The sequence below is a fragment of the Neolamprologus multifasciatus genome, chromosome 3 (assembly GCF_963576455.1).
Source record: "Neolamprologus multifasciatus chromosome 3, fNeoMul1.2, whole genome shotgun sequence".
Lineage (NCBI taxonomy): Eukaryota > Metazoa > Chordata > Actinopteri > Cichliformes > Cichlidae > Neolamprologus > Neolamprologus multifasciatus.
Genome location: NC_140441.1, coordinates 35,520,146 through 35,544,185, shown reverse-complemented (window position 1 = coordinate 35,544,185; position 24,040 = coordinate 35,520,146). Strand labels below are relative to the sequence as shown.

Below are 24,040 nucleotides of genomic sequence, written 5' to 3'. Positions count from 1 at the left end.
TAAAATGGTTTTTCACGTGGAGAGTCTTTATTCTTTATGACGTGCAACCACACCATTACCTGATCAGATGGATCAGGTAATGATCTGACAGACTTATTTTATGGTATTTGCAAATAATCAAATCACCAGCGTGCAGCAAAGTGGGGCTTTGGGAGCTCGGTTGGTAAATCCAATTAGTTAGGCCTACAAAGCTCCTTTTGGCTCTGTTGTTGTTCCAAAACGGGAGGGTTACAGTCTGTGATGGTTTCTCTTTTTATCTGTCATCAGATGAAGAGGAAGTTGGACCATGGTCCAGACGGCCGGCCGTTCCCTTCGGGGAAGAAGCACTGCAAAGGCAACGGATACCTCAGGTACCACATTTGATTTCTTAACGTCAGAACGAATTTCACAAAACTGTTGAACTAAACTAGGAATACTTGGAACAACATGCTAATGCGCTCTAATAACATGAAGTGAACAAAGATCCTGTCACTGATTTACCTGCTTTGCACCAAATTGGCACCCAGGCTGGAGCTAGTTTCACATGCAAACAAACACCACGTTTAAAACTGGTTGTCGATGTAACTGAACCTCCATAAATGTTAATCATCCGTCTGGTTTACACCCAGGACCCGTCGCTTCAGTTGCTCCTTCAAGGTTTTAATGAGTTGGACTCGTGACACACCCATCTTACATTATTACTATTATTATTTGCCTGCTGCTGCACATTGCCCAATATAGTTGTTTTCGTTGCCAAATCACTGATGGCGTGTGATGCTGTGTGAATGACCCTTAAAACAGCACCCCACAGCAACACAAAATTCAAAGAAGTTTTTTCTTCTATTTATTTTTTGTGCATTCTTTTTTGCTACAAAGCTAATTTTGTGCATTTTTGCCCCTTCCCAAAAGCCCACACCTACTTGGTTTTTAGCTCAGCTCTAGCAAACATGACGAAAAGACGAAATCTACCTGAAGCAAACCAAACTCACAAGGTTTGTGTAGGTGAACCTGGGGAATGATTATTGGTTGCCTTGGGCTTCCTGTATCACACTGATAGCTCGGCGTCTCCTATCCATTCCTCTTTTGGCAGCGTGCAACAGTTGGCTGCCAACTCAGTTCTCCATTGCTCCCCCGGGCTTCTAGTTGCTCTCATCTGCACCTGCAGACATCCTGCAGCAGAGACGAACCAGCAAGACAGGGTTTACATTCAGAAACACCCCGTCGACTAGACCGAACACTCTGACTGGCGTCTATCTTCCCTGTGTTGGTTTTGATTGGTGATTCTGTCCATGCAGATTTTGTGACACAGTGTCCAGAGAAGTTAAAGTCATTGCTCTCCTAACATTTATGAATATAGCAGTCACAGTGGATTTGATCCAGGAATCATTTGTATTGAATTTTAATAACGAATTAGTGATTTAATTAGAATGTTAAATGGTTAAATTAGATCAGCTTTACCAGTTCAGAGCATAAACCAAAAGGATAAAAGAAAGGTGTAACAGACTCCTGCATGCATCGATGGATGTTTTATGGGTTTACGATGGTAAGCAGTCACATTTCTGCTGTACTGCTCCTGCATCTCTCTGCAGTCCATCCAGTCTGGTTCAGGCCACGCCCACCACATTCGGTGACCTACGACTGGCTAACGGGCATTCAGCTCAGCGACGACGCGTCACCTCTGGTCCGCCACCCTCCGGCCTGCAGGACTGGCTCCACACCTTCCAGGTCAGCACACGTACAATCATGTTCTCTCAGATAATCCAGAGATTATATTTACACAAAATCCAGCAAAGAACTTTTAATTAGCAAAATTTCAGTGCACAGTTTATATGCACATCCAAGCAGAGATCCAACTGGTCCTGGTTTTTCAAGGACAGCAGGTAAACTGCAGCTTTTCTTGATTTTTAGTAAAGTGTGGTGTATCTTCCGCTCGCTACACAAACACAGTGGCAGAGTGGTGCTGCCCTTAAGCTGTTCTTATGTAACTAAAAAAACATACAAGTACAGACACACAAAGAGATGGGAGACATTTAAATGGAGGGAAAAAAAAACATGATCTCTTTGGAGAGACAGTTCAAACCAGTTTAGAGATAAGGGAATAAAAACAAAAAGTAAAGGATGACACACCCTGAAATGCACATAGAAGAGGAGAAATATAACAATATAAAATAATAAGTAAATTATACAGGAAAACAAAGCGGTACAAAAATGTTAACACTTTATATGGAGGCACTTTAGTGGCAACAGTAAATGTAAATCTTTGTCTCTTCATCCTGTGCTAATGTTTCCCCTCGCTGCCTTTTCACACAGATGTGGAGCGGCCCTGAGCGGCTGCTGGCTCTGGACGAGCTGATCGACAGGTGTGAGACCAGCCAGGTGAAGCACATGATGCAGGTCATTGAGCCTCAGTTCCAGAGAGACTTTATATCACTTCTGCCCAAAGAGGTACAGCACAAAAGCAGTCCGCTCTGCTGTCTGAGAAATGTGGCCCCGTTGATGAGCAGTGCGCTTCAAATATTGTGTTTTATCACCGTGTTTGCAGCTAGCCCTGTACGTGCTCACCTTCCTGGCTCCCAGAGACCTGCTGCAGGCCGCTCAGACCTGCAGGAACTGGAGGACCCTGGCTGAAGACAACCTGCTGTGGAGGGAGAAATGCCGCGAGGAAGGTAATGACGATCATCACGTTTTATTCAGTAAGACTTAAAACTTACGACTGAGCCCTTAAGAGACTAAGAGAAACCTTTTTTTTAATACACTTTTATAATCTGAAGTCTTTTCTGCAACCAAAGGTCATTTTGAGAAAAAAAAATGAAACACTTCTGTATTCACTTCACAGGTCGTTGTTTTATTGATGAAACCTGAGCTTACAGGAATTATATTCAGCTACATTTAACATAAACGTCTTACATGTAAGACATTTATGTTAAATGTAGCCATTATGCTATGTTGTAACATTGCTTGTTACAATGTAATGCATAATGCAACGTTCTTCATAGAAAACTTAACATAAAATGAAAATACTGAAGATTATGAATGTTGAAATATCATCAGTGTGAAATTTGGAAACGTTAAGAATTGTAGATTTGTTTATATTCAACAGATTTATAATAAATTGCACTCAGTGTTTGTTTAAGGCTGTGGAAGTAAGTTTTCCTTTTTAGGTTGAAACAATATGATAAATTTTGAGGTTTAATGAAGAATTATTTTCATTATTCTTTTCATTTCAGTTTTATTTACACAGCGCCAAATCACAACAACAGTCACCTTAAGGCACATTATATAGTAAGGTGGAGCCTACAATAATAATACATACTGCATACATTAACTACTAATATTTTCCACTTTTTTGTTCTAAAAAAACTTTTACAGTTTATTGATTTGTGTGTTACTCTGTGTGGTCTGTGATCCAGATATATTCACTTTACTGTGGTTTATTTAAAAAATGAACAAACTGCATTAGATAAACGTGTATTGTCTGCTTGGTTAACGAAGCAGTTAATGTTCCTTGGAGAGATGATCATCTCAGCTATAATTAAATCATAAAAAAATGACTGGAAGTTTGACCATGAGAGGACCTCAGCAGCTTTAGCATATCAAATTTAAAAAAATGCAGAAAAGGCACCTCAATATTTAAATGACTCAATCAAAGGCAAAATGAAGTAGATTGCAGTTTATTTTGAGGTTGAGGGTGGTAATTACATTTAAAAGCCCAGGACAGCAGCACATTGTTATATTAATTTCCTTCTTTTTTCTGTTGCGAGTGTGAGTTTTATCAGGTAGCACCTGAAGGCTGCAGGTGTTTTTCCACTGTTTTCACAGGGGAATATGGAAACCAGAATACAAATAGAGAGACGGGAACTTGCTGGATGTATGGTGCTTTCTAACCTGAGTGAAACATGCAAATACAGCCACACACAGTCACTGCACCTTCATTCAGCGCAATGCAGTGGCTGTGTGCGTGTGTGTGTGTGCGCGTGTGTGTGTCTGGGAATTCTGCCAGTCAGCCGAGATTCACTGCCTGCGCTCAGCAGCCATACCAATGAGGCTACCTAACGTTAGCGCCACACCACAGCCATACTAATGAAGCCGATGCTGACTACAGCTCACCAGCTTCACAAATAAGGCTAATTATCAACTCCCCTGCCATACCGCCGGGATCGGTGTCGACGTTAGCAAGAACTCAGCAAGAATATAAATGCAGCTAACCTTCATTAACCACACTCATCTTACATACTAATGAATGTTGGCTTAAAGTTGGTCTACTTTAGTAAAGTCACAGTAGATGCTATTCCACTACACTGCGGTGAACTTCAGGTATGGTGATGAAACGTAATCTCGCAGTAAAAACATTCCTGGATAGAAAAAAACACAATGAAGCATCATCGGTCATGGACTGGCCTTCCCAAATATTGACTCTGAAGTTCATTAGAAATCTGTTTTTGTCTTATAATCTTTATTTAAATCTGCTCATCAGATTTCCTATTTTCCTCCCAAAAAGGTGTGGCAACAACAAATAAAAACAGGTTGATGGGGTATTTTCATCACTGCGCCATGCAGGTGGGCGACATGGACACCTGAGTTAGTGAATGTGATAACTTGAAAAAGAGGCGACGTAGGATTTTTTAATTAATATGCGCATCTGTGAGGAGACGGGTGAGACTGAGCGCCCCATTTTTGAAATGTATCCTCTTCTTTTACCCCCTCCCCTCTACAGGTATATCAGAGTGCGCGTCGTCTTGTCGCAGGCGATCAAGTGCTGCAGTCAGTGAGTGGAAATCGACCTACATTAGACAACATCGCATAGAGACCAACTGGAGGAAGGGGGACACACGGGAACCCATGGTAACGCACACACCACCTCGGTTCAACAGCATCGGTCTGAGATGTAAATGTGTACTGATTGTCTTTAAATGTCTTTGCAGGTGTTAAAAGGCCACGATGATCATGTGATCACGTGCCTGCAGTTCAGCGGCGACCTGATTGTCAGCGGCTCAGACGACAACACGCTCAAAGTGTGGTCCGCCATCACCGGCAAGGTAGGACGCAACAGCAGAGACGGACGTTTCGATTATGGAAACGATTGTTTTCTTTTGCTTCGACCACACAATCACATGCGTTGCGTGTGTGTGATTGTTTGTGTCGCCTAGCAAACAAGGTGTGCGCTTTTATTTTGGAACATTGTGAAATTTCTAGAAGCGATGCTTTTATTATGAAATTCACATATTACAGTATATACAGTGTGAATATTTCTGCAGCTCCTTTTACTCTGCAGGGCTGCAGGAGCTGTTTCGCTAAAAAAAGTGAGGCTTTTATTTTTGCAAGTCAAATTCGGTACAAATATGACTTTTATTTTGTAGTACTTCACAATAAAGCCTATCAGATAAATGATTTACCACCAACCTAAAAATAAACAAACCATATAGACAAAATTAAGATTAAGAAACTGCCATGAAATCTTCTGTAAAGATGATCTAAATGAGCCCAAGTTCATCGAGCAAGAACAAGAATTTATATCTTCATACCCTGAAACACGTCTGGTAGAAGTAACCTGTGAAGCTCTTGTCTGACCTGAAACTGTTTCAATTCCCCTTAAACAACAAAATGACTGGATGTGCATCAGAGGTCAGTGAGGGTGGTGTCTGCCCATGCAGAAATAATTACTGTTGCACACCATTATCAGATCTCAATGCTTCCTTCTTTGGAGTCAGAGTGGTATGATTTGGACCGATAATTGAACTGGGACGAGAAATGAAGGGTTTTGCTTCAGGAGCCAACTCGGAATACAGGAAGGCGATGTTTATCTTTAATGAGTAAAAACTTAACAGAAACACTATAATGTGACATCCCTGCTCTGCAGGATGTGAGGAGAGTGATGTGGAGTGCTTTTGTGTCTGACATAAACATGTGAAACCAGTTCAGACTAAAGAGTGAAACGCTCCTACGAATGCCTTCAGACTGGTGAGCAAAGCACATGGAAGAGCTGCGGGTAGATGCAGGTGTGGCTGGTTGAGCGAAAGATGAATGAGTGAATCTTTTGTCCTGGGCAGGTATTTGTGTAGGAGGCTGTCATCAGGAGGAAGTGAGTTACCTGTAGATCAGTTAGCAAGCGGGCGCTCATTCACATGTTTTCATACAGAGGAAGAAACACAGAGCAATTAAAGCAATGAGTAACTCCCTGGATTTGATCCAGAATGGCTGCTGAGTTGCTAGACTTGCTTCTAGAAGGACTTTCGAGTCCACAACAGGTGCTCGAGTTCATGGACAAATTTTACTTCAGCCTGGAAATGTGAACATCGGGGTGCGACAAGAGGAAACTGTCAGTCTGTGGGCTTAATCGTCTGCAAGTCAAACATATGTTTACCACATTTCAAGCTCCGATTTCAAAGAATCGGAGCTCAAATATGTTTGGGTTTAAATTTGAAGCTATCAAGTGTTTAATCAAGGTGACCTTGAGAATCGTCAGTAAAAGACATTATCATGAAATAATGGGACTCTCCTGCGTGCGAGCAGATTTGACCTGAATAAGATTTTAATATGTAGGCCAGCGTGACCTAATAGGACAGTGAGAAGCTCAGAGTGGCTAAACGGACTAAACACAGGCGGAACAGTCGTGTCAGTCGGGGTGTGTCACTGGGAAGCTATTTGTGTACACACACACAGACACAGACATACACCACCCGAGGCATCTCTGTTTGAATACTCACATTTGTGTTAAAGGTGTAGAGAAAGTGCCTGTTTCTGTTGGCGTGTTTGTGTTTTTGTAAACCTTCCTGTTTAACACCCGCAGACTGTTAAACACACAATATGCAATCAGAGTGCATTCAGAAAGGTGACAGGCTCTCGTTTACCTTATTCCAGACCATGAAAAGCTCCTTAAATAAACAGGGAACATTGCTGGAATATAAATCCCTCCTTTGTCCTCAGAGAAAAGATGCCCGGACTCATCTTAAGCCAGCTAAGCTTTTGCCATTGTTGCAGATTCTCGGTCTACCCGCTGCACCAAGACAAGGATAATGTAATGTTGACATAAAGTGCAGCCCTCTCTGCAGAAGCCAAGAAGCTGTCTGATTGCAAGTGCACGTCCGTGCTGCAACTGATCATCTTAATTTAACTCTGCAAAATGTTCTGCAAGAGGTTGTTTTACACCAAATAACAGTTTTATGGGTCCCTGCAGGTTCTTTTAAAATAGTTTAAAACCCTCCAAAAGTAACCATGACCAGGATGACATCTTTGTTTCAAGTTTCAAGTTTTATTGTCATATGCAAGTTAGCACAGGGTCAACATTGCAATGAAATGTGTTTGACGAGCAGCAGTGCTGAATTGTGCTGAAGAGATTTCAGCTGAAACTAAGGCCGGGCTCATGTAATACCAATTTGCTTCAATCTTGTGCTCTTGATTACTTTCCTGGTTTCAGTGTTTTTACTGTTTGCTCATCTTGTTTTATAAGGAAAGTCCACTTTAAGAAAAGGAGAGTAATACCAGAAGAACAATCCTGAACATGTTTCGGGCTTAAAACAATAGCAGACTGTTGTGATTCCTTCACCTTCACCTCCTCCGTCATCTTTGCTCTGGTGATGCTGTGTTCCCAAGCCAGCTGAGAGCCATACTTTCCCTTGTGTCCTCCTAACGAGGTGCCCACGAGGCATCCACACCCCATCCTGAACCACCTCAGGGTTCCTGTCGGTGTGGAGGATGCCCCTGAGTAACCGAGCTCCTCAACTCTTTTCCCCTTAAGATGGTATTAGACCAACTCCCTTCTACCCTTAATGATGAGTTCTGTCACCTGTACATAAATTTGGAAAACTTACAGAAGTCGCGTCACCTTCTTTTTAAGCTCGTTAAACTACTATGACTGTTTTTTTTTTTTTCGAGGACAGCTGTGTAGGCAGCGACCACGCTCACCTGTTGTTATGAAGTATGACAGAAACTACTCAGTTCAGAAAAGAGAAACAAAGCTAAATCCTTGTAAGCATCAAAGGTGGAAAGAGTTAAGCCTCAGTAAACCCGCTGCGTGGGACACTCTGCATGGCACGGTGACGTCACACAGTCACATCCATTTATCACTGCTGTTAGCCGCAGCAGCATTCTGCAGAACGACGGGTGTCGCCACTCAGACAAACCTCCACATCATGAGAATTTGAGTATTTTCCACAAAGTTTCATCTTTTTCAAATTGTTGCCGCATGTCCCTCTGTGTAATGTGTGAGCTCCTGGTGCATTGTTAAAACTGCAGTTAAACCCACACGATGGTACATTCACGTCTTTAACCGAGCTGCAGCATCAAAACACACAAAATTGTAAAATTTGAGACATGCAGGACTGCGGCGGCTCACGACAGCACATGTGATGTCATTTTGGAAAATGATAAATGGTCTGGTTCTTATGCAGCGCTTTCTACGCTGCCCGAGCACTCAACAGGCGTTTTTCTCTCTACGCCAGAGTGCTTTGTGTCTGACATTCACACATGAGCTGCTCTACATGTGGCTGTGGCTCAGGCGGTAGAGCCACAGTTTGACATTAACTCTGTCGTGAGGTGCCGTTTACCATGGCTCGTTTCAAGAGTCTCTACCCTGCCTCTAAGGGAGAGACCGGTCACCCTTCAGAGGAAGCTCATCTCTGCTGACCCGTGTCATAACAGGAACACAATCACACACTCTGATGAAGCTCCAGTGTGTGTTTGCGTTCAGGATTTGAAGAATTCCTGTCATTCATGAAATTCTGTCCTGTAAACCAACCAGCGCCTCTTACTCCGGCAACAATGCATGATGGGATACAATGCTTAGATAGTGACCCTTGGTTGTACATTACTCACTGTGAGGCGTTGTGGGATACTTTGAGTGTACTATATAAACTGCAGTAACACTCGCAGGACTGGATGTAGTGAGAGATCGCAGACTCAGGTCGTTCATCTGGTTTCGGTTAAACATTCTTTAATCCGCCACACCTGCTCGCTCATCCGCCTAGACCTGCCTGTGTGTGTGAAGTCATTTTGTTCCCTGCAGAAAGAAAAACACACACACCCTCACGATGTTTTAGTCTGCGGGGGTGATGAGGCGTGTGCGCCACCGCGTACGAGCCGCCGACAGTCGTGTACTAACAGCGAGCGCTCGTGTCGACGCCCGCAGTGTCTTCCTCCGTGTCCGCAACAGTTGCCAAGGCAAAGTTTTGCCACTGTTACCATGGCAACTATCGCTACAACACCCTCAAGGTGAAACTGCGTTTGTCTCTCAAGGCTGTCCATGAAAGTGGAATAAATATTGACTCACACGCGTTCGCAAACAATGAGAGAGACGTTTAGTGTTCGCTGGGTTTGTGCAAACTGCAAGCTTTGATTGCGTTTAATTAATTTGATCCAAGCAGGAAAATCTCTGAATAACAGCTTTCATTGGCCCAGATAAGAGCACCAGATTATTTCTTTATTCCTTCATCTTAAGTGAATGAGGAAGAACGTGTTGGCTTTTCTTCGACCTCGACTGTTCCAAATGCAAACTCTGATATTTGAGCTTAAAGTGCAGTAAAAATGCAACTTTATCTGTAATCACTGGTCTTCAGTCTGAATGTTTTCATGCGTTTTATCATTTAAATTAAAAGCAAAGTTTAAATTAAATCATAACACTGTTTAATCATCATGTATCCCTCTTTCGTTCTCCCTCAGTGTCTGCGGACGTTGACGGGTCACAGCGGTGGGGTGTGGTGCAGTCAGATGGCGGCTACCACGGTGATCAGCGGCTCCACAGACCGGACGCTGCGCGTGTGGGACGCCGAGAGCGGCGAGTGCGTGCACACGCTTTACGGACACACGTCCACCGTGCGCTGCATGCATCTCAACGGCAACCGGTAACAGACTCACTCTTGTGTGTGCTACAGACACACACACACACACACAAATTAATGTAAGCTACACATGAACTCATAGAACTGGGTCAGCGCAGCTTTAACAGAGATACAAACACACACCTCTGGTTCACCTTGACCTGATTGGCTGTCACTGCAGTGATGTAATGCCTCTCTCTCTGTCTCTTTTTCTCAGGGTGGTGTCGGGCTCTCGGGACACCACGCTGCGCGTGTGGGACGTGTCGACTGGCCGCTGTGAGCACGTCCTGACTGGCCACTTGGCGGCGGTGCGCTGCGTTCAGTACGACGGGCGGCGTGTGGTGTCGGGCGGCTACGACTACATGGTGAAGGTGTGGGACCCCGAGACAGAGGTGTGCCTGCACACGCTGCAGGGACACACCAACAGAGTGTACTCGCTGCAGGTAAACACACACAGAGCAGGAGTCTTTAAACTGAGCTCCACATGAGGCGGTTTAGCATCTTTGCGCTCCTTGTTTTGGTTTTGACTCCACCTCTCCCACCCCTCTCTGCAGTTTGACGGCGTGTTCGTGGTGAGCGGCTCGTTGGACACTTCAATCAAAGTGTGGGACCCAGAGACAGGTAGACCTCACGGACTCACCTCGAGTTATTTAATTAGTTTATTTCTGTATTCAGACACTAGGGGGCAGTAACTCTGGATGACGGGCTGTGTTTTTCATTATTACTACACATTTTTTTTGCTTTACATATAACACATAGGAACATAACTGAAACACGAGCAGCCTGGATTACAGACCGCCTCTTTCTCTGTGATAAATGAAGAAAGAAAAACAAATATGGTTGATTTTTAATGGTTTGTGGCAAATAATGCGTGCAGAAAGCTGCTGCAATCGCCTTTTTTCACTTTTATCTAATTTAAACAGAATAAATACAGTGATGCTCAGTGCGCCCCCTGTTGGTGGTAACCTGCTGTAATCATATAAAAATTAGCAAATAAAAATGAAACGCATGGGTGCCAGTCTAAGCTAAACGAGTGTCTCTTGTTCAGGTGGGTGTGTCCACACGCTGACGGGCCACCAATCGCTGACCAGCGGCATGGAACTGCGAGACAACATCCTGGTTTCCGGGAATGCCGACTCCACGGTGCGAGTGTGGGACATCCGGACAGGACAGTGTCTCCACACGCTGCAAGGTGAGAAGCTGGTAACGTCCCTTAGAGGGAATCTGTCCGATCGAACAATGAGAGCAGCTTGAAGGTGAGGGTCGCCGTGGAACTTCTGTGCCAGATCGCTGACTCGGCAATAAAACAGGCTGACTCAAAAGTCCGCAACCCGCTGGGAGGAAGTGAGGAAACAGGGGGCATTGTAAAGGCTCTGAGATGAAGTGAATAATCATGTTAAGGTCTGAGGCAGAAAGTGAACCTGAGCTGTGGTCAGACTCGTGAGAAATAAAACGAACCACAGGGTGTTTGTTGCTACGAGTTCTGAGGATACTTTCATGCAAAGTCTGTGACGGCCTGTTTAGTCTTTTATGGTTGTGGATTTCACAGTGTTTGCTTTTCATCTGTTAAGCTCACATGTGCGGGCAATTTGAGGCACATGGATTTAGCCAGAAAGTACAGCTAAAGGGAATGTGAGTGGTTTCAAGGGTTTTTGGTGACTGGATGAAAAATTGGACTCGCTGCCAGTGGTAATTAAACTTTATTTTCTGGGACTGTAAATGTCCATGTATTTTCTCTCTTTTCTTTTTGGAAACCTGTCCAGCAGTAAATATTTTAAGCAGCAAATATTTTAGAGCCAAAGGAGGAGGAAATGATTCAATATGAGAATTTACAACTCAGTGAAATCAGGTGTTATATCAAGATGCACATGCTGACGCGCATATAAGAAAGGATACATAAAGTGATACCGCTGAAAAGAAAGGCTGCTCATGTAAAGACAACTGGTTGAGGTCAAGGGTCACGGTGTAATGATGCCTACTTTTCAGGTCCCAACAAGCACCAGTCGGCGGTGACGTGCCTGCAGTTCTGTCGTGGCTTGGTCCTGTCCAGCTCTGACGATGGGACGGTCAAACTGTGGGACCTGCGGACCGGAGCTTGGCTGCGGGACGTGGTGGCGCTGCAGAGCCGAGGATCAGGTGAGGAGTTCGCGCCACCTTAGGTCGCTAGGGAAAATTTTATTTTTCTGGCTGTTACTGAGTCAATTCATTTGCAAAGAGGTATGCTTGCTTGCTTTTCTTTTTTCTTTTTTGCTAGAAGACTGCTGTGATTGCCATTCACTGAATTGTAGTGAAATTTTGAAAATGCACAGACTGGAAACACAGGGGTTTCTTTCACTTTGAAGGCAGTCAGTCACTTTTCCCATCCTGCACAGCTGGAAACGTGCATGACAGCACAACTTTTAATATGTAAGCAAGCAGCCTGTATCCCATTTGCAATTACAATTTCACTCGTGATTGGTGAGTGGTTTGAGTGTTTGCGGTGCCTTCCATGCAGATTACAGGTTACCGTGGCGGTCTGCTAGCAACTAAATCAACTAAACAGTGTGGTGTTCGGTGTAGCTTATATACCTCTTTGGAACCAGTTTCACCCAATCTTGTCAGAAAGTACACGTTTCTATAGCAACCCGTGTTTCCCAGTCCAAAAAATACACAAATTAAAAATGAATAAATTCCCAACTTTATCATCATATAAAAGGATGCAAAGAAGATATTTTTAGTAACTGACTTAATTATATATTATGTGTTTTTTTGTAGTGTCAACATTTTAATGTAGAACTAACAAACAGATTAAATACATTCACATTTCAGTAGAAAAGACACTAAATGAACAGTAATGGTGCAGGTAGATGCAGTATTCACTCTGTTATTAAATATTAAGAAAAAATATATAAGTACCTGAACTTTATTTATGTCCTCACCTGTTATCACATGTCTGTGGCTAAACCAATCACGTCTTTGATCCAGGTGGAGTCGTGTGGCGAATCAGAGCGTCCGACACTCGCCTGGTGTGCGCCGCCGGCAGCAGAAACGGCACTGAGGAGACCAAACTTCTCGTGCTGGACTTTGACCTGGACGAAAAGAAGAAAGAGACGGACTGAGGAGGAAGTGACATCATCAAACGCGGTTAAAGCCCAGATTTTGTTTTTGTTTTTTAAAGGATTTGGGGGTCGGTTATTTTATTTCATTTTTTTTAAAAGAAAAGTAACAGAAACTCATCACACTTTGACTTTTTTGACCAAAGTCCTGACTGGATCCGACTCTTCTCGTCAGTCAAACTGATAGATGTGAATGTTACAGCTCATCCCTGATTGGCTGGCAGAGACGGGTGGATGAACCCAGTGTGGATAATTTAAACAGTGTGACTGATAAATCCACAAGGACAAAAAACATGGATGTACATGGACAAACAAGTGCATTTATTTCAATCAAAATGGCCCAGAGAGGACGGATTGTAAGAGAAGTGTTGGATTTCTTGAATGTATCCAATGAGAGGAAGAACGAGGGCAAACAAATTTTTTTTGTTTGCTTGTTTGTTTGTTTTGCTGCTGAACCAACAAGGAGGTCAAAGATGCTGTTTAACCAATGCAAATGTACCAAATCTTGGCAGCTGGAGAGACACGGGCAACTTTTAGAGGCAACAGCGATGAGCGATGTCACAGCATATAAACCAAACCTCACATTTAGTCAGTATTTTTTTTTAAACCATCACATTGTTTCACATTTATTCTCAGCAGCTGAGCCAAATTCTTCATCTCTGTTGCCTCTAAACAGCGTGTTTTGATCCTGCGGTAGAGTTATATGCTTGGTGCTTGGAATTCGTTGGAAACGGTGAAATTCGGGAATTAAAGCTTCTTTTCCCATCATTAAAAAGAGGGAAGACTAAACCCTCGAAACATGTTGGCCACAGGCAGAGCCTCACATCTGCAATGGTTGTAACACTGGAAACTTTGTCAAGCTTTACAGAAATATTATTTTTAAAGAGAGAAAGGCGATTACTCTGGTTTACTGCACGCTAAATCACTCGCAGACGCACATGTCCAAATGATTTATGCCGCAGTTTTACTTGTAGTGCAACAACTTTCTGCCAAAAGCCTAAACATTTTCAAAGGGGTGGCACCGGCTGCTGCTCAGCACTGGCATTAGCCTGTTTCTGTTGAGACATTCAAGTATTAAAGTGGGGAAAGCACAGGAGTAAAGAGTTCAAAAGGTGGCTCACTTCCATTTAGCGCCTTCAGTTTCAGGGTTGTGGTTATTTATCGCCGTCAGGGCTGGAGGGGGTGGGGGCTGCACACACAAGCTTTTGTAAGTACGGAGTTATTGTTGCTGTTAAACTCATTCTGTGTGTGAGAGGCCTTTTTTCTGCTCAGTATTAATGAGAGTGTCTTGAATGTTTTAAAAGCTTAGGCTTTGGTCATGCAGGCTTAGAGAGCAGTTGTTGATACTATGGAAACCTCTGGTTGCTAGGGGAAATTGCATATTCCCCTGACCGGTTGCTAAGTGATTGCTGACTGCTGCTAGGTACTATTTTATTATATGTATCATTTTTCTTCCTTCTGCACACCTGTCATTCATCCAGGTGTGCAGAGGTTATGAACCACTTACCTGTTGTGAAATTGATCACGAAAGCTGAGCTGCACCACCTTGTGACTGTTGCTAGCAAATTATTGTGGTCACCCGTAGTTTGCTTGGAAGTTGCCAACTTGTCTGCAAACACTAGCCAACTGCTCCCCAACACAAAACAGAAAATTTGCTTCTGACTATGTACATTTCAAAGGTTCAACTTTTATTTCGAAGGTGAACTATCTCTGTTTCCAGTTTGTGTTGCGCTTCTCAGTTTAACAGCTGCATAGTTGGTGATGTTTGCAGACAAGGCGACGCCTTCCTTGCAAACTACAGGCAGTTGCTAGAAACTACTCTCCAACGAGTCTGGGAATACACATTTTTCCATAGCGACCAGTAGTTGCCACGGAATCGCACACCACTCTCTAAGACCTGAATGACTGGGGCTTCTCCCGCCTTTACACATAGCTGCTAACATTAGCATTAACACAGTTTTTAAAATAAAGAAGAGAAAATTGAAAATGACCCTTGAACTCTTCGCATGACCTCGGTGAATATTTTCTGCCTCCATGGATAAAAATTTTTTATACCTAATTATGTGCTTTTACTTTAAGTCATATTACCAACATAAAATAAAACCTGTTTTGTTTCTAATTAGAGAAGCAAAGCAGGTTTTAAAGAGCCACATTTATGCTCTGAGTCTGCTCTCCACATTATGTTTTCCAGCCACCTTTTGATGTAATTTCTATGATTTATCAGATAATCAGCATTAAGTCTGATCAGTGGTTTGTGTATATTTTTTTAGGACATTTTTCCACCCTGTATTTTGTATAATTTTTCGCTCTCACCTTCTTGTGCAGGACTAAGCTGATTGATGAGGAGATGTTTAGCAGCCTAGTGTTAGCTACAGTTTTTGTTGTTAAACTTTCCTCAGACTGTGTGTTTATGTAAAGTGCACAAAAACTCTTTCACGTGCATCGACTTTATTGTTATTAGTTTGTACTTTCGTCACGACTTCACATTAGAAACTCGCATTGCACTACATTATATGTTCCATTACTTTTTTTATTTGTGTTTTTTCCCCACCCCCTGCCGCAGCACATGGGGTCACTCCGCATGTTTTTCTAAGCTTGTGAAATATTTAGGAAAATATGATGAATAATTAAAAACAATTCCTCTTTACCGATATTAATCCGATAAGCTGCTGTTGCCAGGCAACAACCCACGAGCAAGTTGCTCTATTGTTCATTTCCCCTGACAACAGGTGATGCGTTTCAGGCAGGAGAGTTGACCTTTTTGCAGGTGTGAGGCTCTGTGACGATGTAATCATGTAAAATAATGTAAATACAAAGAGGATGTACATATTCAGCTTTTTATAAGAACACAGCAGAGAAAATATTGTCGTGGATGGAGGGATGACTCTGAATCAATAAAGATGAGTTTTATAAAGTGCTGACTGCTTGTCTTTTATGTTTTAAACATTGCTTTTGAAATGTGATGGGAGTTTTCTGCTGCTTTTCTTACAGCTCCTCTGACTTTTATTATGGAAAACTCAAACCAAAGTGACCCAGAAGAATTTGTAACTCAGTTTTATGGTACTTGGATTTCACTCTTGATGCACACCTGTATTGTATTAACACTGCAGGTTATGTGTCTGCAATTTACAGATGTCCTTTAAATGTTTCACCTGCAGCTAATCATAAAGAGGAGAGCACCAAATGTCCAAACATGAGGAGTGAGCTGAAGGTGTCTGCCACTGAAACCAAATTATTTTTAAATGAGGCTGTGGTCACAGTTTTAGTTAAGCACTTAGTAGTACTTCCTAAATACACGGGGAAACCCACTGATGTTGATGAATGTCCTGACAAAGACGGCCAAATGCCGTGTACACAGAGCTGCTTTGAGGTAAACTTTATCAAAGTAAAAGAATGGCTCACCTGAAAGGACTTGATGGCTTTCAGCTTCCTCACTTGAAATTGACAGGTGAGCTGAATGCTGACAAGCACACATCGTTCTCTTCCTTCCTTCCTTGGTCATTTTGATGTTTGTTTACTGCAAACGCTCATATACAACAAGAGGAAAAGAAACGGGCTAGAAGGGGGACAAGGAGAGGAGGAAGAGAAGGAAATGAGGAAGGAAAAGATGGGGAGGAGGGATGGAGGAAGGTAGGAAGGGAAAAGATGGGAGAGGGAAAATGAAGGAAAATGGAAGAGGAGGGAAAAAGGAGGAAGGAAAAGATGGGAGAGGAGGAAGGAAGGAAGGAAAAGATGAAAGAAGAGAGTAAAAGGAAAAATATGAGAAAGGAAGGAGAAGAGACTGACAGATGGAAGTGAACGTAAAGCCACGTTGAACTTGGTAATGTAGCGAGCTCTAACGTCAGCTTGAGGTTTTTGGGACCAAATTCACTGGTACGAGACTGAATCTGATCTACGTGGAGGAATGTAGAAACTGTGCTTCATTAAAGCAGCGGAAACCCAGACTTTAATGAGTCGAGTTTATTTTAGCAGCGTCGTGGAGTAGACTCTACTACACTCAAAATCATCTGTTTAAAGGAAGCTTATTTATTCTCAACCAGGAGGAGACGAACTCTGACTTTGAATCTCTGTCTTCCCACACATCTCCTGTCTGAGCCTCGCACCGAGCTTTCTGCTTCAGTATGTGGGAGTTTGTAGGAGAGCAGATAATATTATGCAACCAGAACTGGCTGCAACACCCCGTACGAGGAAAACTGAAGCATGTAGGTGTTTTTTTTTTTTCCTTTTCTCTGAGCTTCATTGATAAAATTAATGAATTAAATCAGCAGATCCGTGCTGTGCAGCAGGTCCGTGCTGCTGCTCATCAGTGCTCTGCACATGTGGATGGTTTTCTTCCTGCCTAATGCTCCGACATGAAAGAGTCAGATTTTATGGGCTTTCTATTTTTACAACCTGCTGGAAATGAAAGGTGCAGCGTGAAAGTGTGTGTAGAGTTTGATGTGTGTTTGTAGTAGCCTGATAACATAAAGCCGACACAACAACAGGCAGACGACTGCAAAATCCCAAGCAAAGAGCAAAAACAGCTGAAGAGTGAAAAAAATGAACCAGAAAGACCAAAGATGGGAAAAAAGATGAAGGAAATGAAGGGAAGAAAGTGGCAGAGGGGAAGAGGAAACAAAAGAGGCAGAAATGGAAGGAAGGAAAACATTGATTAGGATACCAAAGAAAGATGAAGGAAAGAAAAACAATTCAAAGAGGAGAAACAAAGGGAAATAAATGAAATATGGGGAAGGACAAGTGAGGAAGGAAATAAAGCAAAGAGAAAAACACATGAAGACAAGCTAAGTAAATGAAGGTGGAAGCAGGAATGATGGAAACACTGAAGACAAAGGAAAGTGGAATAAGATGAAGAAACAAAAGTACATTAATGTGAAGGATAAAAAGAAACAAAAGAGGAAAGAAGAAAAATAAAGTAAATAAGGAAAAAGAGGTTATAAAACACAGAACAGGATGCAAAGTAAGGAAAAGGTAAATAAAAGAAAGCAAATAAAAAGCTGTGGAGGCTTCAACTGAGACTGAAGAAGTCATCTATCCATCTTCTGCTTATCCACTCTGGAGCCAAAACACCAGCCCAACATAGTGCTATCATTTGTATCCAGATAATTAAAGTAACTAAATAATCTCCTTAAGATTGAATTCTGTGATATTTACATGACAAATTAAAGTTGGAGATCTACTAAAAGACAGAATTAAACTCAGACTCCATCCTATGATTTAATGATTTATATTACAGGGGCCTGTTTTTCTGTCCCCAAAGGGTGACAACATAGAAAAGTCCCCACTAAAATAGTAATACGGCTAAATGCACACACATCTGTAGGAAAAAGTGTGTGTGTGTGTGTACCATGTTTACATACCTCTGTGGGGACCAAAAATTGGAAGTTTACCATACTTGTGGGGACCAGCAGCCCTTATGGGCACAGAAAATAGGTTAGACCAGTGTTTCCCAACCTTTTGGAGCCACAGCACATATTTCACATTAGAAAAATCAAACAGCACACCACCAAACAAAAATGTCTCAAAAAGCATTTCGATCATTTATCTTAGCAAAATAGGCTCAGTTTGTCCCCAGTATACCTTTTTTGCTTTCTTCTGGCCACCACTCATGAGGGCCTTCGTGTGGGCTGGAATTTTCTCCAGGACCCAGGTCAGACTGACTGCTTTTTCTCTTCAAATATTTATCTATTGCTATTACGTGCTGTGTTCTCACAGCATGACTATTATGTAATATCTTCTTCTGTTTGACAACCAACTTAATTAGAGCAGGTGGTTGTACTGCCATCTAGTGGAAGAGAATGTAATTGTTCTGCCCGTTACTCACTGCGGTCACTTAGAGTACTAATCAGGTGAAACCAGATAATCTTCTACGACACACCTATGTGCCATGGCACAGTTTTTGGGAAGCACTGGCTTAGTGTTAGGATAAGCATCTAGGGAAGGATATGAAAACATGACTCTGTATGTGTGTGTGTGTGTGTGTGTGTGCTGCATCTCCTACAAACCCTCACAGTTTAATGAGTCCCAGCCGGATGTTTTGATGTTGAGTTTTACTGTCTGCGAGTCAGGCTGAGAGCTTTTCCCTGACTTTATTAGATGTTTTAATCCCTCATACACGCACATTCTCTTTTAATAGGAAGCTATAGATATCAGAGCAGGCTGCTGTGTGTGTGTGTGTGTGTGTGTGTGTGTGTGTGTGTGTGTGTGTGTGTGTGTGTGTGTGTGTGTGTGTGTGTGTGTAACCCATATTTTATTTTTGTAGCTTGCACTGAGGGCTGATTGATTATGTATGTTCTGCCTGCAGCACTGCAGTGTGTTTGTTGACCTTCTTCTTGTAAGCGACACACACAGGGAAGCACGAACTGTAGCACGTTATAGGTGAATAACACCAGCGCAGTCTCTAATGCAGCTCAGGCAGCTTTGCAACTCAGCGCCATCACTGTTGTGAGGTGTTCCTGTTAGTGTTCCTGTTATTTTGTCCACCCCATCCTCATATGAAAATAGAGAGAGAGAGGATGGCGTTTGTGCTTTCAGTGAGATGAAACCAGCCCAATGTTTGTCTGCTCAATGTAATTACAATAATAGCTTACAGACATGAACACACACGTTCATCTATGCTTGTGAGGACCTTCTGTGACATGATGCGTAATCCACACAGCTGTGAAGGTAAGTCATACCTTAAGAAAACAGTGATTTGAGGTTAAGGGGATTCCTCTGAAGTGGTGCAAAAGTGTGAAAAAAGTCAGAAAGAAGTTGTTTAATGTTTGTCTACATGGACATGTCTGGGGATAAATGTATGCTCACCACCTCAATGAACTCAAGCAACAAGGAGCAAAAGTCCTTACTGATGCGAGACCAGTGAAGTCATACAGGAAACAATTACTTCAACTTATTTGTGTGTTTGTTTTCTGCTTTGAAACTGTAAGTAAAGAGTGGAAGGTGGATCTAGCTGAGAATCTGCACGTTTACTGAGCAATGTCTTGTGATTGACATGTCATTAGCTAAAAGCTATAAACTAGTTAACACTCTTTCCTGATGCCTGAGTATAATATACAAAGAGAACCTAATATTTTGCTCAATATGACAACAAACCATTGAGATCAGAAAAATGCTTGCTTGATCATGTCACATGGTCATTGGTCATTTTACCATACACTCCTTTTTGACCAGTAGTCTTTTAGCAATCACTATCGCCTCCTGGTGGTTATTTAAAAGACGGCTGCCACTTGTGTTTAAAGTCACTTGTGTTTTGACGTTACTTTACACACATGGAAGCTTTGGAAGACGATGGGCTGCATCTGCTAATTGTCTGTGAATTACTTGCCTTAGGACTCCCCATACTAATTGATATCCATCCATTTTCTTCTGCTTTTCTGGGCCCAGTTCACAAGGGTAGCCTAAGCACAGAAACCCAGACCTTCCTGTCCAGGCTCCTCCTGCTTATCTGTTGGAACACAAAGGCGTTCCCAGGTTAGCTGAGACATATAATCTCTCCAGCATGTCCTAGTTCGATCTCTAAGCCTCCTCCCCTGCACAACTTGTCACTCACGAGGCATTCGAGTTAGATGGCAAAACCACCTCAACTGGCTCCTTTTAATGTGGAGGTGTAGCAGCTCTACTCTGAGCCTATTTGGACTGTGGCGTAACCAATTAGCCAGCACCACCATGTTAAATGTTAATTGGTCAGATTGTTCATTTGTGAAGGTGTGATTGGTCCCCTTGGATTTTTGTTTTACTGTTTCCTGTTTTTTATTTAAACTTTTTTAAATGGAGCTGCATCATTTTTGCAATGACCCTGATGAGAGCCACAAGGGGAAATGTGTTGGTCACTTAATAAAACTGGTTCCTAATACTTTAGGTTTCACTGGAGTCTTCATGTCATCAGATCTTTGTCTTCTCCATGAACCTTGAAAGTAGGTGAAGTTGTTCCAGAAAGGTTTGTTGCTATTTTAATGTAAAGAACATGGTTATTTCTGTTGCAGCAGCTGTTATAAATGCAAAACCAAACTAAAATGCAAGATTCTTTTGAGTAATTAACTTTTTGCAGGAATATCTGTAATTATATGTGCAGACTCTGCTGACTGTTCAAAGCAATGCAGTGGCATTTATCTAGTTCTCATCTTGTTACAGCAACATCGATTACTGCCTATAAAAGCAAACAATAAATAAATAAATAAATAAAAGTAACCAGCATATGTCTGCTAACCTAACCCTGCTCTATATATATGCTTTGATTTGGTCAGCAGCCTCTGCTGTTCTGACGGTTATTGTTACGTGAGACATTTCTGTCCAGTGTTCATTAAAGCTGGATTTAAAAAATATTTATATAGAAGAAGCAGTAAATAAAAAAATGGTTAAACACACATTATGGGTCAACAAACTGCTCCTCTTCCTGGAGTGAAGCACAGCCTGATAACCCTCCCTCTTCTTCCTGCTCTTAAACACAGCACCTCCTCTCTGTCCACGTGTTTCCTCGTTCCCTCCCCTTCAGATCTGCACTTTGAAGATGGGTGTAACCAACATGTGGTGACGTGTAAGAGCTGACAGACTCCATTCACTGCAGAAAAACAGGTTGTTGAGATCAGAGCTCAGATTAGTTTCAGTTATAAGGAAGAGAAACTCACACAGTCACTGACACTGAGAGGAGAAATGGCGCAGAAAGGAGTTCAGCTGGACCGAGAAACCTTCTCTTGTTCCATCTGTTTGGATCTACTGAAGGATCCGGTGACTATTCCCTGTGGACACAGCTACTGCATGAACTGTATTAAAAGTTTCTGGGATGAAGAGGACAGGAAGGGAATCCACAGCTGCCCTCAGTGCAGGAAGACTTTCACACCGAGGCCTGTCCTGGAGAAAAACACCATGTTAGCAGCTTTAGTGGAGCAGCTGAAGAAGACTGGACTCCAAGCTGCTCCAGCTGATCACTGCTATGCTGGACCTGAAGATGTGGCCTGTGATGTCTGCACTGGGAGGAAGCTGAAAGCCATCAAGTCCTGTTTATTCTGTTTAATTTCTTACTGTGAGAAACACATTCAGCTTCATTTTGAGTCTCCTGCCTTTGAGAAACACAAGCTGGTGGCCCCCTCCAAGAAGCTCCAGGAGAACATCTGCTCTCGTCATGATGAGGTGATGAAGATTTTCTGTCGTACTGATCAGCAGAGTATCTGTTATCTCTGCACAATGGATGAACATAAAGGCCATGAAACAGTCCCAGCTGCAGCAGAAAGGACTGAGAAGCAGAAGGAGCTCGAGGTGAGACGACTAAACATCCAGCAGAGAATCCAGGAGCGAGAGAAAGATGTGAAGCTGCTTCAACAGGAGGTGGAGGCCATCAATGGCTCTGCTGATAAAGCAGTGGAGGACAGTGAGAAGATGTTCACTGAGCTGATCCGTCTCCTCCAGAAAAGAAGCTCTGATGTGAAGCAGCAGGTCAGATCCCAGCAGGAAACTGAAGTGAGTCGAGTCAAAGAGCTTCAGGAGAAGCTGGAGCAGGAGATCGCTGAGCTGAAGAGGAAAGACGGCGAGCTGGAGCAGCTCTCACACACAGAGGATCACAACCAGTTTCTACACAACTACCCCTCACTGTCAGCACTCAGTGAGTCTACACACTCATCCAGCATCAATATTCGTCCTCTGAGCTACTTTGAGGATGTGACAGCAGCTGTGTCAGAGACCAGAGATAAACTACAGGACATTCTGAGAGAGGAATGGACAAACATCTCACTGACAGTCACTGAAGAGGATGTTTTACTGTCACAACCAGAGCCAAAGACCAGAGCTGAATTCTTAAAATATTCACATGAAATCACACTGGATCCAAACACAGCAAACAGACATCTGTTATTATCTGAGGGGAACAGAAAAGTAACATTAATGAAACAACAACAGTCTTATTCTGATCATCCAGACAGATTCACTGATTGGTTTCAGGTCCTGAGTAGAGAGAGTCTGACTGGACGTTGTTACTGGGAGGTGGAGTGGAGAGGTGGATTACTTTTAGTAGCAGTCGCATACAAGGATATCAGCGGAGCAGGGAGCTCAAATGAATATGGGTTTGGATTCAATGACAAATCTTGGGCATTATATTGTGACACAAACAATTTTCAATTTTGGCACAACAAAGTCCAAACTGTCCTCTCAGGTCCTCGGTCCTCCAGAGTAGGAGTGTACCTGGATCACAGAGCAGGTATTCTGTCTTTCTACAGCGTCTCTGAAACCATGACTCTCCTCCACAGAGTCCAGACCACATTCACTCAGCCGCTCTATGCTGGACTTTATCCTGTAATTTATGGAGTCACTGCAGAGTTGATTAAAGTCAAATAGAGAAGACAGGTTCATGTTGATCCCTGACCATTATATGTACTTGTGTAGTTTCTAAATGAGGCTTTACATTTTAGAAGCTGAGAAGTTCAGTGGTCCATTGATGTGTGAAAATAATATTGCACTGATTCAAACTGTACTTTATATACCTTACATCAATATAAATCTGAATTTGTTCTTATGGCTGATAATCATGTGAGTTTAAATGATACTACTCTTCATATTCAGCATGTTTGAAATCTTTCATTAGTCTGGTTAAGCTGGGCATACACTATGTGATTTATTAATTTTTTTTTTTTTTTTTTAAATTTCAGTCATGTTATTCTGCTCAAACTATACGACTGAATCACAGGGTTTTGAAGTTCGTAGGTCATAATGCAGGGTCTCACACTATACGGCCCGATGCTCTAATGCGACCTGAGTGCTCACACTGTGCGTCCATAACATGAAGCCTATAACACAAAATCTGTCTCAGCACAGTGTAGTCCACCACCAGTGTTCAGTCCTCCAGCACCAGCTGGACTTGTTAAAACAGCAGAACACAGCATCCATCAGACAAGCGACTCAGAATGAGTCGGACAATGCTGCAGTCGAGGTACTGCAACTACATGACTTGGATGTGTGTGAAAAAGTACTCTGGAAATCTTCAGAGATACCTGACTCTTGAACGATGGGGGGATATGAAAAGATTGTAGTGACTTAAATGTGCTTGATGGAGTTAGTCAGGATGCAGCTGTGCCTCGAGCTGATGACAGCGCCATAGAAACGGATGTGTTAGTGGAGGAGGTTTGGACACACGTCTGCTTTAATGTTTTTTGCTATTAAAAGATGACAGAA

General features: G+C 42.6%; 2 protein-coding genes across 4 annotated transcripts in view; both read left to right on the top strand.

The window, feature by feature from the left end:
- Positions 1-16,123, top strand: part of LOC146522840 (F-box/WD repeat-containing protein 7-like) — a 51,482-nt gene extending 35,359 nt beyond the window's left edge. For all 3 annotated transcript variants that reach the window (XM_085154060.1, XM_085154061.1, XM_085154062.1), the window contains 12 exons: positions 268-350; positions 1,569-1,704; positions 2,290-2,424; positions 2,522-2,645; positions 4,694-4,821; positions 4,902-5,015; positions 9,634-9,815; positions 10,009-10,234; positions 10,346-10,412; positions 10,840-10,983; positions 11,778-11,927; positions 12,756-16,123. In XM_085154060.1, the coding sequence (XP_085010186.1) occupies positions 268-350; positions 1,569-1,704; positions 2,290-2,424; positions 2,522-2,645; positions 4,694-4,821; positions 4,902-5,015; positions 9,634-9,815; positions 10,009-10,234; positions 10,346-10,412; positions 10,840-10,983; positions 11,778-11,927; positions 12,756-12,889 (1,623 nt within the window). In that variant the 3' untranslated portion in view covers positions 12,890-16,123. The remainder of the gene's footprint in view (positions 1-267; positions 351-1,568; positions 1,705-2,289; positions 2,425-2,521; positions 2,646-4,693; positions 4,822-4,901; positions 5,016-9,633; positions 9,816-10,008; positions 10,235-10,345; positions 10,413-10,839; positions 10,984-11,777; positions 11,928-12,755) is intronic.
- A 5,328-nt stretch (positions 16,124-21,451) lies between these two features.
- LOC146522839 (tripartite motif-containing protein 16-like) lies at positions 21,452-24,040 on the top strand. Its single transcript, XM_085154071.1, has one exon. It carries the CDS (start codon positions 21,533-21,535, stop codon positions 23,204-23,206), a length of 1,674 nt encoding a protein of 557 aa, XP_085010197.1. The 5' UTR covers positions 21,452-21,532; the 3' UTR covers positions 23,207-24,040.

Bases quoted from the DNA above. Each gene is read 5' to 3' on its own strand.
- LOC146522839 (XM_085154071.1), top strand. From the start codon at position 21,533: ATGGCGCAGAAAGGAGTTCAGCTGGACCGAGAAACCTTCTCTTGTTCC.